Source organism: Cupressus sempervirens, chromosome 1 (assembly GCF_028749045.1).
Source record: "Cupressus sempervirens isolate cs-2001-9-10 chromosome 1, ASM2874904v1, whole genome shotgun sequence".
Lineage (NCBI taxonomy): Eukaryota > Viridiplantae > Streptophyta > Pinopsida > Cupressales > Cupressaceae > Cupressus > Cupressus sempervirens.
The window spans coordinates 212,343,475-212,363,370 of NC_143118.1; the positions used below are offsets into that span (position 1 = coordinate 212,343,475).

At 33.2% G+C, this 19,896-nt stretch overlaps 1 protein-coding gene across 2 annotated transcripts; it reads left to right on the forward strand.

The window, feature by feature from the left end:
• The first annotated feature begins 16,949 nt into the window (after nucleotides 1-16,949).
• Nucleotides 16,950-19,306, forward strand: LOC149576895 (putative anthocyanidin reductase). 2 transcript variants are annotated; one of them, XM_089820579.1, is made up of 6 exons: nucleotides 16,950-17,270; nucleotides 17,363-17,529; nucleotides 17,634-17,849; nucleotides 18,353-18,512; nucleotides 18,600-18,816; nucleotides 18,940-19,306. In XM_089820579.1, the coding sequence occupies exons 1-6, from the start codon at nucleotides 17,159-17,161 to the stop codon at nucleotides 19,091-19,093; spliced, it is 1,026 nt and encodes a 341-aa protein (XP_089676705.1). In that variant the 5' UTR covers nucleotides 16,950-17,158; the 3' UTR covers nucleotides 19,094-19,306. The 2 variants fall into 2 exon arrangements, with proteins under 2 accessions (XP_089676705.1, XP_089676713.1); XM_089820587.1 differs by having other exon boundaries at nucleotides 18,663-18,816.
• The last annotated feature ends 590 nt before the right edge of the window (nucleotides 19,307-19,896 follow it).

Sequence of the window (19,896 nt, forward strand, 5' to 3'; positions counted from 1 at the left end):
CCAATGTGTTATAAAAATAAAGGGAACTCTTTTAATTTAAATATTTTCCACAAACTATAGTCTATGCATTAATAAAGTTAAATATTTAAATTTAACTTTATAAAATGGCTTTATCAATGCATAACAAATCTTATCAATGATAAATAAGTTTTCCTATCGATTTTAAACAATTACCATCGACATACCACTGTGACTGAATGTACGGCCATGTCCAAGATGACTTACTATAAATAGTAAGTATGCCCAAAGTTGCCCCAGAACCCCTCAGAAAGACCTGCAACTGAAACTGTCTAGGCCAAATGGCCTCTAAGCCCCTTTAATGTCCTAGTTAGCCTACGGGACTGTGGGGAAATAGGCTAATGACAACATCATGCTATGAATGCTAGAAAGGGGACATTACAGTCTGCCCTTCCCAAAATTGCTTGTCCTCAAGCAATTTCAGCTCTGGATGCTGCAATATCTGCTCATTTTTGCAAGTAGCATCCTCGATAGGTAGGTTCCTCCACTTCACTAGATACTCCTTGATAGTCCTCCTGCGAAGCACCCTCTCCCTAGAGTCAAGTATGGCCTCGGGAACCAAGATAAGCTTTCCCTCATCATCAAGAGGTGGCAATACTACTGAAGGCACCACATTGTGACCCAATGCCTTCTTAAGGTGTGACACATGGAACACATTATGCACTTTACTATCTGCAGGCAATTCCAACTCATAAGCTACTTCGCCCACTCTCCTGATTACTTCGAACGGTCCATAGTAACGTGGTTTCAATTTCTCTGCTCCACTCTTCTTGAGAGAGGACTGTCTATACGGCTGTAACATGAGGTACACCATATCTCCCACCTCAAAAGACCTCTCAACCCTGTGCTGATCAACATATTGCTTCTGCTGATTTTGTGCTTTTTGCAAATTTTCCTTCAAGGATCGCATAATGTCCTGGCACTCCTGCAAAGTATCCTTGGCCTTAGGCACCCTGCTGTCCCCAAATAACAAATCCAAAAAATTAGGAGCGTCATACCCGTACAGTGCCATAAAAGGGGACATTTGAATAGACATATGGAAAGAGGTATTATAGCAGTACTCCCCTAGATGTAGCCACTTCACCCAAGCCTTCTACTCTCATGCAATGTAGTTCCGAAGGTACCCCTCAACCCATTTGTTCACTATCTCTGTCTGCCCATCAGTTTGGGGGTGGTAGCTGGTACTCGGAGTGAGCTCTGTTCCACATAACCTGAACAACTCCTACCAAAAGTGGCTCATAAATCAGTTGTCTCTGTCACTGACTATGCTCCGTGGTATCCCATCTAGTCTGAATACCTCTCAAAAAAATAGTTTTGCTGTTTGTGTTGCTGAATATGTAGATGAAATTGCAAAGAAATGTGCAAATTTCGTCAATCTGTCTACCACAACAAAGATACAATCCTGACCCTATGCCTTGGGGAGGCCTGTGATAAAATCCATGGAAATGCTATCTCGCTTCTTCTCTGGTATGGGTAGGGGTTGTAGTAAACCACTCGAAAAAGAATGTTGCTATTTGTTTTGTTGACACACAGGGCATTCCCTCACAAACTGAAGCACCTCTGATTTGAGTCTTTTCCAAGTGAAGCGCTCTCTCACTTGCCGATATGTCGTAAAGAATTCGGGATGTCCTGCCATTGGTGAATCATGAAATGCTCTCAAAATCTTTTGCTTCATAGCAGACCCGGGTACTAAATAAATCCTTTCCTTGTAGATGATCAAATCATTTACGACAGTGTATCGACTATCTTGAATAGCTCCCTCAATAATGCTAGATGCCCAACTATCCTTAGCATATTCTGCCAAGATCATCTCTCTCCAATCATCCATGACTATCCCAATAGCAAGCAAATGACGCCTTCTAGATAAAGCATCTGCAACAATATTTTTCTTCCCTTTGACATAGGCTATGTCGAAATCATAGGCCTGTAATTTACTCACCCATTTTTGTTGCCTGTCGTTAAGGTCCTTCTGTCCAAGGAAATGTTTCAAGCTATTATGATCTGTTTTTACTGTGAATCGGCTTCCCACTAAGTACTGCCTGAACTTAGCTAGCGCGTGCATGATTGCTAGCATCTCTTTGTCGTAGATGCTGTAGGTTCTCTCCACACCTCATAATTTTCTACTCTCATATGCGATGGGATGTTTGTCTTGCATGAGAACAACTCCTATGCCCTCTCCCGAGGCATCACACTGCAGCTCAAAGGGCTTGGTGAAATCTGGAATGGCTAAAACAGGACATGTACTCATCAGCTCCTTAAACTTGTCAAAACAATCCTGAGCCCTCTCTGACCACTTGAAACTATCTTTCCATGTCAAATCTGTAAGTGGTGCTACTATCTGTGAAAATCCCTTCACAAATCTGCGGTAGAACCGAAAAAGCTTGAGAAATCCCTTGAGTTGTGAAGTGTTCCTCGGTGGTGGCCAATCCAAAATGGCCCTGATCTTGTCTGGGTCAACCCAAACACTTCCTACACTAATAATATACCCTAGATAGAGAAACTCTATCATCCCAAACTCACATTTACTCATCTTGGCATATAATGACTCCCTCTCTAGAATACTGAGCACTGTATCAATATGCTTCAAATGTTCCTCCCAAGTACGGTTGTATATCAATATATCATCAAAAAATATCAACATAAACTTCCTCAACTGATCTCTGAACACTCTATTCATACAGGACTAGAAAGTGGCAGGGGCATTTGTCAACACAAAGGGCATGACTAAGAACTCAAAATGTCCATAGTGGCATCTAAAAGTTGTCTTCTCCACATCCACCTCTCTAACCTGTATCTGATGGTAGCCAGATCTCAAATCAATCTTGGAGAAGTAGCATGCACCATGCAATTTATCAATAAGCTCATCGATGCGTGGGATAGGGTATCGGTTCTTGATTGTCTTCTTGTTTAGCTCCCTATAATCAATGTACATCCTCATTGTACCATCCTTCTTCTTCACCAATACTACTAAAGAAGCGAAAGGACTTTTTCTTGGCCGTATGTGCCCCATGTCAATCAACTCCTTAATTGCCTTTTCTATTTCATCCTTACATCTCTTCGGATGGTGGTAAGGTGTGATGATAACTGGCTTAGCCCCTTCCTCTAATTCAATAACATGCTCGATTCCCCTATTCGGGGGTCTCCCTGGAGGTATCTCACCAAACACCTTAGTATGTTTGGTTTTTTTTTTGTACATCAGGTGGATACTCTTGTTTATGCTGCTCTGTCATCTCAGACATTACTCTAAACTCTGTTGCCCACTGCACCTGATCATGTCTAAAGAAACTCTCCATCCGCTTGAGTGACACCACTCGAAGTCTCCCATCTGACAAAACTCTGAGCACTATCTTCTTACCATTTGCCTCAAACCTCATTTCCATTTTGTCAAGGTTAAATGTAAACTCTACCAGAGACTTCATCCAATTCATCCCAAGCACCATATCCTGATCATGGGCCTCACCGTTCTCCCTCATTATTGTTATCTATCTCCAATCATCATCTCCAAGATAGTGTCTTTGTATGATGTACCCCACCCTTGGATGATGTAGCCCAATGCTTATCTCACCGCAAGCCTTACCTAGTACCTTCGAATGGTGTCACCCAACCCATTCCACCACAAGGCTTATTTTATCTTGGAAGACAATGATCTTATTAATTTTACTTAATAATATTATTTGTGATAATGATTGAAAATTAATCTCACTTAGAATTCAATATTAGAATTTTGAAACCTTAATTATATTCAAGGTAAATATCTAATTCAATGATTATTTGATTATTATCTATTAACTTAGAAATCAATTTCATTTCATTGTAACTATTTGATTAAAATAATTGATAGTAGATATTGACTATTCAATATTCATCACAATAATAAAATGTGTCAATAATAAAAAAGACACTAATAATTACCTTCTAATAAAACATATGAAGAAGATATAAACTTAACTCATTCCGTGATCCTTATATTTACTTTCCACATTGAAGTCCCGTATCCCGTGTTGAACAGTATGGCGCGGACCAACTGAGCTGGGAGTGACATTAGTCTTTTAAAATGTCATTTCTTAATTGATTTTCCTGCCCCAAAAAAAAAAATTATTTTAGGGATAGTAACTGGATTAATAAACCACTCCATCTCATGTCGTGGATTTGTTGGTGACTAGTTAATGAAATTACTTGGTACATTGAATATTTGACTGCTTCCATATTTTATGGTGATCGATGCATTTGTTATTACCTTCATTCGATAATTATTGAGAAGCAACCTCCTGTTACCGAGTCATGCAATAGTGGAACGCCTTGGTCAATCAATAGCTTATTTGTTCTGTCCAAACATTATCATTTGAATTGGATCTTTGCAGACACCTTCAACATTTATTTTCCTTATATCATCACATATATATGAATATGAATGAAGTATTATATTCCTTTTCATTTTAAAACTTTGTTTGCCGCCCGCATGTAGACTTCAACTTCTCCTAGTCCCTCTCTTTTGCCTGTTTACTGATTGGATTGTAATTAGGTTTCAAACCGGAGGAATGAATTTTGATTTATTTTCCAATCTCTCCCAGTGTTCCTATGTCAGGAATAGGGTGCTTTCGATACGGCCCAACCTTATTATTTTTCTATATCCATTTCGTGGATCTACGGTGAAGTAGATGTCACTTCCAATATGAATGTAGTGCACGTGGAAGTGTATGTTTTATATCAAGCGCTGGTGATGCCAATGGCCATGTTTATATTAAATCTCTTTAACATTTAACTTAGATAGTTGTGGATCCCTTATCAGCGAGGCATATGAGTTGCTAGGTAGGAATTTCCTCATTTAAAACTAGCTTTAAATTATAAAACTCCTTACATTTCATTCGATAAGAATTTCCCATATAACACATGCCCTTCACTTCATCTCTTCCTTTTTGGTGGTTATGCTCGATCCTTAGTCCACATTGCTCCCTCATGGCATGCAATACCATTTAAAGAGGGGTCGTCCATTTATCATATAACTCTTCTCTTTTCCCAATTGATGGATATTCTTTTAATTATATAGTTCATTCAATCATCTAAGATTTCTTTTTTATCCCCTGCAAAACCAATGCCACATCAGCCATCTCCATAAATTGTGAAAAAAATCAACAAGAGTCAAAGTCTTTTGAATATTGACTCGTCAACATGAGTTAATTAACTATCATTAACTTTAATTAAAATGATACATACACATAAATACTCAAATTAAAAGAAAATTGTAAATTTGTTACCAGATTTACCAATACCAAATACCAGATACTAGGTGGTCTAACCATGACGACCAAGTTGTAAGAGGCTCCAAAACTTGTCTAAGAAACAAGGGCGAGAATATTGTAGGAGTGCTTTTACCACCCTACCGCGAAGCTGTTAAGCTTCCCCGGAATCCTTCTTGACATGAAAGATACCTAGCCCGACAATGAGAGAGTCTAAACAAATAAAACTTAGAAGAGTAATGGAATTGTGCTACACAAATAATGTAGGAACATTCATTGGTCAAGAAGATAACAAAGAAACATTTTCTTAGTTATCACTTTAGCATTTCAATCCCATCTCCATCATTTATAAAGAAAATAAAACATAAAATGGTTTATTCAACCTTGAATTCCATATACTCATCAACATTCAAGGATTACCAACAATTCTCTATTGACATATGTTATAAATATGCTTAGATTAAGTCATTCACATAGCTAACAATGGACTCTTTTTTCGTCATTAATATGGCTAGCATGTTATCCCCCCAAAAAAATGGACAAGATTGGATTGTTGATATCCACAATTATATCAAGTAAATCACATTTGCATTACAGTGTTGTAACTAGCATTCAGGAATCTTTGTTAAGCAAGAACAGGTCCACAAATCCACCAAGAAATTCTATATAAATTTTAGGCTATCTACCACTAATTTAAAATCAACATCAAGAAGAAGGGGAAAGCTATCCAGTGTTGAGGCTCATAGATCCACAGAGAAATTTTATACAGAACTTGCGCTCATCTACACTGTGAAAAATATTATTATCAATGCACAAAGTGCCACAGAGATTAACTTGGGCAGCCAGACCTCAACATTGGATTTAAAGTAACAAAGCCTAATGAGGAAATTCATGCAACATGTGGATGATTAACAATGTGCTTTACAAAAGGACCAAAGAAAATGTTCGACTAACCTTTGCCAGCAGTCGGTAGCAATGAAAGACTAAAAGTCTTCACCTACTGAAGCATCTCATCTCTGAGAAACTCATAATACACAATTTCACAATACATAATTCAGAGAGACAAAATAAGATTGCTGAGGTTGAAAGATACGCTTAAGCCAAAGTTCCATTTCCTCTTAATAACGAAGAAGATGAAAGCATACTTAAAACTCCTAAATCATTATGAGCTTTCATCCATAAAATAGCATTATTCCAAGGTAAAAACAACTATAAACACACCACACAAGAAGAAAACTAAAGAATAGAGCTTAGTTTGCAATCTCTATAGTCATAAAGGTATAGACTATCTCATACAATGTTTCTGTCGAAATTGGCATAGCTTAAGGAAAGTTACACCTATTGAGACTTGATCTAAGGAAACCAATTTAATGGTCCAACTCAAAACAAAATTTAGACAAAACGTATGCAAAGCAGTGCAATAAAAGACTTATCACTAAAGTTCTGCAAACTTACAAACAAGAAAGGTGCAGAATCAATAGAGAGAGCTTCTTCAGATCAAGTTATGTTGACTTGTAAATGGACTTTCCTTTTTATTGTTCCAATTGACAATATTTACATCACAATCCTTATAGTATTATAGAAAAAGATATTCACCAAGTTGCAGCGGTAATGTATGGATTCAGACAATGCATGTGAGTAAATGAAAGACACCAACGTTATATGTATTTCAACCCAATGCTCATGCAACTCACAATAAATTTCCAAAAGAATAGCGAGAGATCACACATTAAAGAACTTGGGATCTACAGGTATGGTTCATGTAGTTGGTATATAACCCTGATTTGGATGCTTCCCTAAAGAGTCAACAATTTACAAGTATAGCCTCCCTCATAAGAATCTGGGCACTCCAAAAGTATGTAAAGGTGCAATCAGACAAGTTTTTATTTTTTTTTATTTTTATCTCAATACAAATCCTAACCATGGAACTACTGTGATATGTTTTCAACCATTGTACAATACCTTATGCCAAGGGTTCCTAATGATGGTTAAAATAGATATTCTACAGAGCAATTTATACGGATGAAACAATGCTTGACAAGCAGTCCATTTCAAATTCAATAATGCTTATGCCAATAATCAAAGACCATATCTAGTAATATAATTTTTTTCATTTAATCGCACTTAAAGAATTCAAATTAGTGAATAGTGTGAATACAAGAAAACTTGGTAAATAATGCTATTCCTTTCTTGAATGTTGTTTTCTCCTCTAGCTCCTTCCTGTGCCTCGAGTTCCCTCCAACACTAAGTGAGAAAAGTTCAAAATCAATGTAAACTTCTCCAGGTGCAAGAATGGTGATTGTCTCAAAGGCCTCCTAAGATAAATCCATTGCACTACCATGACATCCATCGCCGCAATGATCAACAATCTTGATGACAATCATTGCATTTTGTAGTAAATGGGAGTGGAACCTTGTATTCCACTAGTCATCATTCCCGTGCATCTCACAAAAAAAAAATTTCTTCCCCAAGTGCCTTCATTATCCCAGATTAAATTGCTTCTGTCGCAATCCGATTTCCCTCTCAGAAGTCTTCATGTTCTTCTCCATCCGTTGGAGCGGTTGTAAGATTCTTTTCTCAGTTATGTAACTGATTCTTTTTATAGCAATTGACTCATTATCTCCAATACATAATTAAATTAGTTAACATAATTTCATAGTTCAAGAAAATGAATCCACACAGGAGAGAATTTCCGATTTATTTGGAATTCAGATGGAGTGGGTTGTGACACAATTTTATCTTTTTCTCCCTATATTTCTTTTAATATACTTTCCTAACATTTGGTATTATAAACCCACTGAGTAGAATGTATACATCTGAATTGACACAATATTTTTTCTAGTGAGTGGAAATTGTGGGATCACTGTAGAAGAGGCCCCTCCCATTCGTTGAGTCACTGTAATACTAGTTGTTGAAACACAGTTTTAATGTGCTTGGCGATGAAGATCAAGTTTTGTGACCAGAACACTGATTGAGCAGTTGATTCTAAGAAAGATGGTGTATGACACCCCCAGATTAGCAATGCTCTATGGGTGCAATGCCCACTATAATTGTATGTGCCCAAATTTTGAAATCCATAGCTTGGAACTTTCTTGATTGGAACTTCCTTGTTTGATCACTGGTCTAATTGAATCTTTTCCTTATCATAAAATTGATATCGTTTCCCAATGGAATGTCTCAAATATTGCTAATTGGATACTGCTACTGCGTGTATATGTTCTTCCAAAAATCAATGTGATGTGTATGAAGTACATATTCCATTCAATTCACAACTGTAAGAGTGTTATTGTCTCATAATAATCGATGATTGTGTCAATGGCTATTCGTTCTTTGTTCAAGATTTAAAAATGTACAAGACATAGCAATTGATTAACGTTTGTGCTCGGTTTGATGAATCTTCATTCTATCATCACTCAACGATGTTGTCCAAATAATTTTTGCAGCCCATATTAAACGAAGTCTTTCTCATGTTTTCTCAAATGTGTAGTGCCTGTCCCTAGTTCGCATTTTGTTATCATTGCTGAACTCTTTTAGGGCTAGTTTCATGTTGATGGTTAGCAGCATTGTTATGAGATTAACAGATATTGTGCTATGGATTCAGTTTATTATGTGATGAGATTACTTAGACTCTACATTTCATGTATGTATGATGATTATTTTTAGTGTTCACAATTATTGATGACGATCATTACATTGCTTTCAGTTATTAATGATGATTAGTAAGATGGTTTATTATCATATGTGTTTTCTTATGGATACTTACCCCATACTTGCATGTGTATGGTGTGTGTGTTTGCTTTGCGTGTTTGTTTTTGTATGCGTGTTTGATGTGGTTAAGGAAGGGAGTCGTAGTCACCTACTAGTCAAGATCTACACGATGCACCACTTCCTGCCATTGCCTGTTTAGTTTAGTATATATTGTGCTTGTACATGCATGGTTCTTATGCAGGTTGTAGGTACCCAGTATCGACTTCCCTAAATTGTCAGGATGAGCGTACCCTATCACACTATCTCAATGATAAGAGAGGGGAGATAAATTCTCAAGTCCAAATCCCAACCCTTTTAAGCCATTTGTTCTAATTGAAAAGTTAGGAAAAGTATCTGAGTTGAGTACCCTCCGAATACGTTGGATGATGTAATTCGTGATATTAACCTTTGGTTTGATTTTGTATGTATTTTGGCTATGATGGATTTTCGTATTTTTACCTTATGAGACTTTGATGTATTTTCTATTAATTAAGCCTAATTAGAAGATTTAATTAATGGTTTAATTTAATGGAAAATTTATATGGTATTTTAATATTTATTTTATTTAATTAATTGAGAAATTAATTAAATAAAATAATTAAATTTTGAAAATAAAAAGTTAAAAGTTTAAATTTGATATGTGACAAAATTTATTTTAATAATAATATATTTGGAGTTCATTTTTAAATAAATGACTAAATAATATTATTATTAAAGCTAATAAATATTTTAGCAATTAAGTTTTGGAAATGAAATTTAAAAGTAGAAAATATATTTTAAATTATTAAAAGATTCTAGATTTCATGTGCTTAAAATATAAATATATTCAGATTGAAAAGTGGAATTATTAAAGTTTGTGCATGAGATTTAATAAATAAATAAATTAAATTGGAAAGAGTAAATTAAATATTATATTAATTATTGTGCATTATTTTTAATATTTTCTCACATAGGAGTTGGAAAATGCTCGAGAGTTGTCATGTAGACAACACAGGAGTTTGCACTCTATGAATGCACTAGTTGTCTACACTTAGGAGTTAGCATTTGATTTGAGCACATGGTGTCTACAACCTTAAGACTTATCTAGAAGGTTGGAGAAAACCCATGCCTTGTTGTCATGCTTATCTTCTAGTTGTCTCTAGAGACACTCTAGATGCATCTTAGAGGCCTTTAAATTTAGGCTCTCCTAGTGTATTTGGACAAGCCACAGGCTTAAAGGAAAGCTGAAGTAGAAGCTGAATGGAAGGTACAAGTTACAAACTCATATTCTTCTTCATATGCTCATATATTTTCTATATGTTTCCATGCTTCTTCTAGCATTTTTAGTCATTTGGAGATTCTCGATTGGCTTGGATCTTGGAAGGATTGCGAATGATGGAGAAGGAAAGGATTTTCTATGGACTTCTGAAGCATGGCAAAATTAGCATCAGTGTCCAGGTGCACTCGTGATAATCACATATTCTCTTTGCACTATTTCTCTTCCTGTCTTCATCATGTTTGTTATATGTGTCTGATTATATCCCATGAATTAATTTGCAATTTGAATCAGTATCTAGATATGTATTTATTTGTTTGAAAAGAAAACAATAGAAAACCCTAGATCCAATTAAGGAAGTGATTAGATCTAAATGGGTTTGGTTTCGAATTAGAATTAAATTGAGAAAAGATGATTTCAAATCTATAGTTAATTCTATTAGAAGAATTAATGGATAATTTAGAGAACAGTTACCATTTAGGTGAGATCCTTAATTCATCGAAATGAAAGGCCCATTTTGAGTAGAGTAAATATATGTCCTCTTTTTATGAAATTTATAAATATATATATATATATATTTATAACTGCAATAATGCTTGATAAACTGCGTGTATATAGATACATAAATATATACATACATATATATATGTACATACATATACATATATATGTATATACATATATACATATATGTATTAAGTCGCAGTAAGAAACCCTATTAATAAATCTGGATCGCATGGTGTAAAATCGTTTTATAAAACCCACTTTGGAAAAAAATGTTTTATTAAAAACATTATATAAAAATATAGATAATATAACTTTGGGGTGGCGGGGTTATACCCACCGCACCCCGTGACCACTATGAGAGCCGACGGACTTGCTGACGCAGGGGGCTGCACGACCTATATAAATAAGCCTGCGGCACCTTGTCAGGAGGCCGCACGGCTTAAAGGGGGACGGTAGCTTTTCAAAGCGCCCCCCCTCCTTTTTAGTATAAGATGTTTCTATGTAATTCACTTCTTAGTGAATTTGATTTGGTTTTAAGTTAAAATTGAATCATATTTATTAAGGTGTTTTGTAAAAATTATTATTATGTTATATAATGTATTATTGTTAAGTATAAATTATTGATTTAATAATAGTTTGTTAACCATTATTGAATTGAAAGAAATATAAATTTTATTAATTTTATTGAGGATTTAGTATTGTAGACTTATAAGATTTTATATATATAAATATATATAACTTGTTATTATTTATTTACAAGTTATTATTAAGCTATTAATTGGAATATTAATGGATTAAATATGGTTGATTAATTTAGTCAAAGGTTTGTTGGCTAGACCAATGGTGAATCTGGTGATATTATCACGATGTTATCTGTAATAAAACTTGGACCTAAATAATTGAGAGATTATTAATCCTAATGTTAATGAGATGAAAGGTTAAAGCGAATATTAGATAATGATTTTGAGAGATAGTTAACCTTATATCATTGGGAAAATAAATGCGTCAAAATATAGGTTATGGAACTATGGTTAATTATTTATTGAGAGATATTCTTTGAGTTGTCATATAATTAATTGTGAAGTAATTAATAAATTAAGTTATTTGCAAAGGAAGAATTGGGTATCCTATTTGAACCTTTAGATAATTGTAATTGAAGTTGAATATGGAGATATTAGTCACCTTTAATATAATTCGTCATCCGTGACTAACAAGTTACTATTAATTTGAACATCAATAGTTGTGATGAGTTTATTATTTATTAATGTTGTTGGGTCTACAAACTATTAATAAATAATAATATAAATGACTATTTCAATTAGAATTAATCTAGAAGAGATTATTTAACGATTGAAGTTTTGTAAAGACATTAGTTTTTTGGATTTGACGTATAATTGATTCTAATCAATTAATGAGTTGTCAATATAATTAAATGCGATAGAGATTTAACTAGGAAATGATTATCATTAATGCGAAGTCATTAAGAAAGATGAATGCAGTCATTATGGATAAGATTTTCAAAGTAACTTGTTAATATTATTATTATTAAAATATTAATATTTGTGTATTGGATTGAAGTTGACTTTGATGTAAAAACTATTGTTAGTCAACTGATATTCTTTGGGTTGATAATTTGGTTGTGAGATTATTAATTAAATCAATTAACTAGAGCTAATTGGATTTAATTAATAATTAAGTTATGTAATGGAGATTTAATTGATATAAATCTTGTAGCAAGATTGTAAATTATCCATATTGAAGTTGATAAGTCTTATTCTAATGACTTGAATAATGACTTAGATATTTTAATAGTTATTAGTAACGATTTAATTATTAAAAATGATTATAATTAAGAGGCTTAAGTGTTAGAGATACTTAATTGAGTTTTAACTATTAGAATATTTATAGGACATGGATTGTGTAACTATGATAATTGATGGATTTAATTGATCATTCTAATTAAGTTATGATATCTTATTTGAAGATTGATAATTGGCTCTCTTATAATTTAACGATTAATGATCCTTGATTTATGTGAAAAGTTGAAGTAACATTAAGGAAGAGTTAATCAATTACAATATGGATCATGGTTAAATATAGAGGACAAAAGGTCAATGATGATCAGTTTAGCGAATATTTATCCTTAAGTTATTCTTAGAATGTAATTCTTAATAATGGAAGGATAATGCTATCGGGAAACAAATGGGTTGACTTGTAGGTCAAATGATGAAACTTATGACATTTGAGGTATATTTGTAAATGGAAAATTGAAACTCCTACACATTATTCAACTATGAGAATTTAGTCAACCAAAACATGTGTCTACATCGTGTATTCTATATGCTTCTTGTTTTGGGTTTTGGGTTGACTAGTGTTGACCAGTCCTAGGTTGTTACCAGAGGTTCGGGGGTTATGAGATGTGTTGGCATGTTGATTTTATTCGGTCTCGATCTTTATAAGCCCAACCATGGTTATGTGATCGTATGCTCTATGAAATGTTTGTGTTTTTTCATCAGTCTTCATGTGTGAAGCTGAGATGTATGTGTATGAGACACTTGAGCTAATCATTTTTGAGTCATCGATCAGTTATCCTTGGTTTATTTTCTAGTCACCATGATGGGACTGAAATGTGGATTTATTTCTTGATGATGTCATGTTGTGACATGTTTGACTCAACCATTTTTGGAGTCTTCGATCAGTATGATTTTGAGATATTCTTGGTTGCTTGTTAAGAACCAATGAATGTGATGATATATTTTGGTTATTGAGAACCAATGGATACTTATGATTATCACTGATGCCTTCAGTTGCCAATAGAGAACTGTTGTGGTCATGATTTTCTATAGATACTGCTCATGGAGATTTGATGCTTTTATGCATATTTGATGATTTTATCATGGAGATTTTGATGATTTTATCATGGATATTTGATGATTCTTATTGTGGATATTTGATGATTCTTTTTATGGATTATCTTTTGGATTTTCTTTACAGTCGCTTGTACAGGACTGTGGTGATTTATGATTCCATGAGCATTAGGGTAGGTAATCTACTTGTAGTGTCGGGAAGTGGCTTGCAATGGGGACCGGGGCCCTAAGTGGCTGCCAGGATAACTCATTGTAAGTTTGGTTAATAAGTGATAACATTTAAACACTAAATGGGGATTAAATGAACCTAAAAAGATAATTGTTTTGGTTATCGCCCATGCCTTGAGCGCTTGTACAAGCTAGGATGGGAGTAGTGAGACGCATGGTTGCGACCATTGCATTCCATAGTATGCCTCGTCAGTATGAGAGGATACTAGTGGCCGCATGAGATCTGTATGGACCTGTGGAGTTTAGCTAACTGCCAGGGTAACTTGTACGAGATAAATGCGATGACACTTTCCCGCTTGTAGAGTAGGTTTCCTACATGTCATTGTGTGCCTCTAGGAAGTAGATGTTTGTTTTGTGATTGGAACCTTTGAGTTAGTATACTTTTAGGATTCCTGGACTTAAGAGATTTATACTTTGTGATATGGATATCCTGTTTGGGACTTGAGATTATCTCCTCAGCACGGTGGGAGTGGGCCACTTAGGTTCCACGCGGTCGAGTGGTAGTGTTTTATCACTCTTATCATTTGAGATCCGTCTAGGACACCGTGGCTAGAGTATTATTGGTTGGTATTTATCTTCATTCTATTCTTGGATCATTATGATAGATGATATACCTTGTGATGGTTGTATTTACTGGTATGTTTCTTATATTGATGATTTGCATATGTTAGATGATGTTATCTTATGCTTTACTTTGCATGTTAGTAGGATGTTTTTAGGAGTGACATTCCTACTATGTTTATAGCCGATGATCTCTTCGGTGCTTTGGAATGTTACGCACGGAGGGATGGCTAGGATCCATGATGGTCTAATGATGCTATTTACGGTTGGGAGGAACCGTGCATTTAGTTAGTTATGTTTGTAATATATGGATATCTTTTATGATGGATGTTTATATCTTCATGATGATGATGTATCATGCAATATTTATGGTTTTATTTACTTTAATTGCATCCTGGATTAACATTGGATGATGATGTACTTTATTTACATGGATGTATGTTCTTTTAAGCTTTTCATGCCTTGTAACATGTATAGTGGATGATTGAGCAATCTAAAATGCACACTTGTATATGGTTTAAGAACATTGGATGTATCATTGTTATTTCATAAGATGTGATGTTAGATGATTAGAAGTAATTCAACGTTAAGGGATCTTTAAAGAATGTAATCTGTTATGTTATGTTATTTTCAGTTGAATGTTACTATTGCTTCCGCAAGTGTTATGAATGGTTTAACTTTCATGTTTTAAAAAAAAATTGGCTGGCAAACTTCGTATAATTCTTTGGATCTCTTGGCGGGGCATTACAAAATGATTATTCATGACATCAATTGCTTTGATATATTTTCTCCCTTGAAATATTTGATATTTACGGCAATAACAATATTGATTTCTAGAATTATAATGTATGGGTCTGGTGTTTTAAATGTATAAGTCGTGAGTGTTTCACATTTCCTAACAAATTCATGTAACTTTGATAGTGATATTAAAGGATGGCAGAATTGATGCTCTGATACCACTTGTAATGTCCCTTTTTAGGACATTAGATTTTAAAATAGTAATGTGCATATATTTTCTGTTTTTGATTCTGATATCTTTTCAATACATTGATATGTGTGTGTGTGTGTGTGTGTGTGTGTGTATTCATAGAATCATGTTCTTTCATATTTATTATATTAATAAGATAATTAAATATATATCATATTAATTATATATAATTATATAATATTAATTATATGAATTGTTCTAAGTATTTATAACAATATTATTAATATATAGCAAGGATGTAATTGTCATATACTATAGTACTTAGAATACTTGATATATATTAATTATTTATAATATATTATTATATAAATCTATAATAATATATATATGTATAGTTATATAATGATAATTATAATAATATTATTATGATATAATGTAATTATAATATTTTATATAAATTATCAATTATTTTAATATCATAAATCTTATATATAATATTTATTTATTATTTAATTTATATGCCAAAAAAGAAATATCACAAAGTCATTTTCAAAAACTAATAACAGAAAATGTGAAGTTCCAAATTTTAAACAAACGTGTAAGCAAGAATTGTTATTCGGTGAGCTTCAAAATAATGTTGACAAGTAATTCTATCAGAGTTTGTGGAACATATTTTGCTGCAATTTGGCAAATGCATTTTTCTTTTCAACGACCGTATCATGTGCTCTCCGTTTAGATTTGTTGTTGATTGTAATCTGGGGCAATGAATATCGATATTTTCATGAACCACTATAAATCATTTTCTATGTATTGCAACAAATTTTAATCTTGCACATTCCTATTCGTATACATATCTCTATTCTGCATTCTAATTCTACCCACCAAATAAAGAATAAAAATCAATTTCAATGACTATTCTGATTGTATTCATTCCAACAACCAAAGGAGCCCTAAATGTGGAAATTGACACTCAAGTCAACTAAAAAGTGGTTTGTTGTAGGTAGCTATTATTAGACTTTTCATTTCAACAATCAAAGGTTAATTTTGGACTAAACAAATAAAACTAATATTTATCATTACATAAATATGTATTATTTTTACAATTAGACCTCATATTATTTAAGTAAAATAAATTCATATTGAATTAGAGGGAAACTCGTTGTAAATCATTATGACTATTGATTTTTATGATATTTAAATACAATAATTCTAGGTTCATGTTCATTTGAATGGATATTTAATTATAATAATTCTAAATTCAATTAGATGAGAAAGGTTGGAATATAGATAATCTATCATTTCAACAAAATATTGCTAAATTGATTTAAATAAAGATTAATTAAAATTATCTTAATTTTTAAATTATTTAATATTTAAATATATTCATTGTAATTCATTTTGATAGAGATTATATGATATTTAAGTATTATTGAATATAATTTCATTTATATAAGATTGGATGAAAATTAAGAGGTAATTTATTTCTCTTACTATAGAAATTAGCGTATCTATATAGAATAATTCAAAATTTATTTTTTATACCCAAATATTTATAAATTGGTTTAGCAAGAGATTAATTGTAAATTATCACGACTCTTGAATCAACGGTATTTTAAGTACTGTAGTTTCTAGATTCGTTCAGCTAAAGATTAGTTGAATCAATGCTATTTTAATAGATTCATTTAGCTGAAGATTAGTTACTCATTTGCTTCATTAAAATAGTTGTTCAGAGTGGCTCCTTAAATAAAGGAAATGGTATACAGAGGTTTGCGCACAATTGAAATATAGGCCATACTGCAGGAGATCAACAATGCAAGGAAAGTTTTGCGTAGTGGGTGGAGATGGTTTCTATGGCTCATCGCTCGTTAACTTTCTTCTCTGCAGAGGCTTTTCTGTCCATGCAACTATTCTTCCAGCATCTGGTAATCCCCATTATCGCCATTCTTTAAAAGTTTATGTTCATGAATAGAATACAAGGTATAATTCAAACATCAAATGTTCGGAGTTTGTACAGGGAATGATGATATAAACTATCTACATCAACTTCCTGGTGCCCATGAAAGGCTTAAGCTCTTCAATGCAGATCTGCGAGTGGAAGGCAGCTTTGATTCACCCATTTCGGGCTGCCAAGGTGTTTTCTTGGTTGCATCTCCAATGGAGTTTGGCTCCAAAGATCCTGAGGTAAACACTCAAACACAGTTCATTTTTGCATTTCAATCCCGAGCTCTATATGTAGAATAATATTAGTTGGGTTTTTTCATTTGTTGCAATATGTTCATGAGCAGAGTGAGGTTGTGGAAGTTGCTGTTGAGGGAACTATCAATGTGCTGAAGTCCTGTGTAAAAGCAAAAACTGTGAAGCGAGTAGTTTTGACTTCCTCTTGCTGCGCCATGTCACCACTGAATGAGCAGGGAGAGATGAGCAACCATTCGTCTCCTGTGGAATCCCTTTGGACTTCAGTCAATTACATACGTTCCAACAAACAACAATTTCCAATTTGGGTATTGCCTAAATTGTTTAATTGGGCCTCGTTAGTTTTAATCTATTTACAATAATTCTTAATCTTTATGCTTCCTAAAATGTTTGATTGGGTCTCATCTGCTAGACTTTGTGGATTCTTATATAGTGTTAAAATGATCTTGGCGCTAACGTTTAAATAAGATTTCTAGATCTGTCAGGATGGAATCTAACTTAACTAGAGAGTACAAAGATTTATTTATCTTGTTTTCTTATGTTATGTTTATCCCAATGATGGTTCAAAACACAATCAAATATGAAAACTCTTACACATAATTATCATAGATTGTAGAATTATCATTTTTAATTAGATTGCATTATATCTATTTTATTTCTCAGTATTTCCTATTTGATTATTAAAGTGGTTTACTAATGTGAGATACCAATTTCCAGCCGTTTAATTCCATTTTATGAGATCTAATTTACTTAGAAATATCAAAGTTTGAAGAGATATTCTAATATCAAAACCACGCATTGCACACAACAGCCCTACTTTGTGTCAAAGACACTGGCTGAGCAGGCAGCTTGGAGTTTCGCGTCAGAGAACAATTTAGATCTCGTAACAATTGGAACTTCACTTACAGGAGGACCATTTATCACTCCTTACATCCCCATTAGCAATCAGACACTCTTATGGTTTCTACAAGGTCTTTCCCGTTCCTAAAACCCTAATACTTAAAATGGCAATGTTTATTTCTCTAACATGATTGTATGTTTTCTTAATAACTTCTTAGGCAATAATGGAGTTGTTAGCAGTGGTATAAGATCTATCATTTCCTTGTTTGGGACATTTCCAGTAGTCCATATAAGCGACGTTTGCAATGCACAAATATTTCTGATGGAGCAGCCTGCAGCTCACGGGAGATTCTTGTGCTTGGTTGATACGCTCTCTGTCGAGGAGCTGCACCAGTTTCTAAACAAGCGTTATCCAGAGCTCAAGATAACAGATATGTAGGAACCTTAGCCAGCTCTAACATTTATATATTCATATCAACATAACTTATGTTTATATCAATTTCTATTGCAAACAAAATGTTTACATATGAGAATAGTTTTGTTCCTGGTTTGATTCAGGTTGGAGGATTTGGATTCCAGCTTTCCTAAGAATAGTCAATATAAGTCCATAAAGCTCACAGATTTAGGCTTCATATTTAATCATGGGATTGAAGAAATTTATGATGACTGCATCGAGTCTTACAAAAACCTGGGCTTGTTGACTGGAAATTGATCATTGTCAAGTTTAATGGCTTAGTCAGAGCCATTTTAGACATGGAATTCTCCTGATAAATAATGACCTTATTTACTATTCTCTCTAATCGATAATCAAGATAGGGAGGTAGACAAGGAGAAAGAACTCTCAGCAGACTGTTAGCTTGAACAACATTGAAATTTTTGTAGTTGTTGTTTTCTGTTGATCAATGCTATTGTCCACATCTATTAATATCTGCTCAAACAAATTTAGTATCGTTACATCTAATGTTACAGTGTCCTATTACTCTTCATAAAAAAATTTGGTATAAAAAATATAAGAATAATTAAATTTGTTTATGTTCGTCTTACTACATATATACATATTGTAGATTTAATTTTTCCCTATTTGAGTTAAATTATTATTGTGTTATAATGAAATTACTATGATTTTTTAGCATATTTCAATTCACAATTTAAATATAAAACAATCAAGTTATAGAAGAGTTGGTTTGATGAACCATTTGGTTAGCTATAATTAAATTTTCAATTATTGGTAAATTATATTTGTAGTATAAAATACCCAATCATCTTATGAACTCTAGAAAGAGGCTACTTGCTCATTAATCACTTGCAATTTTTTATTTTTTTTTAAAATCTCAAATTGTCTTAAACTAACCAAATAAAGATAAAAATTTAGCAAATGATTAGTCTAGATATAATACTCTCTGTAGATAAATAATTAGAATGAGTGCATATTAATTTGAAAAGAATAAAGTGTATTATCTATTGGATCAATGATGATATTTCTCTAAATTTCTTGTTGAAATAATTTTTTTTTGA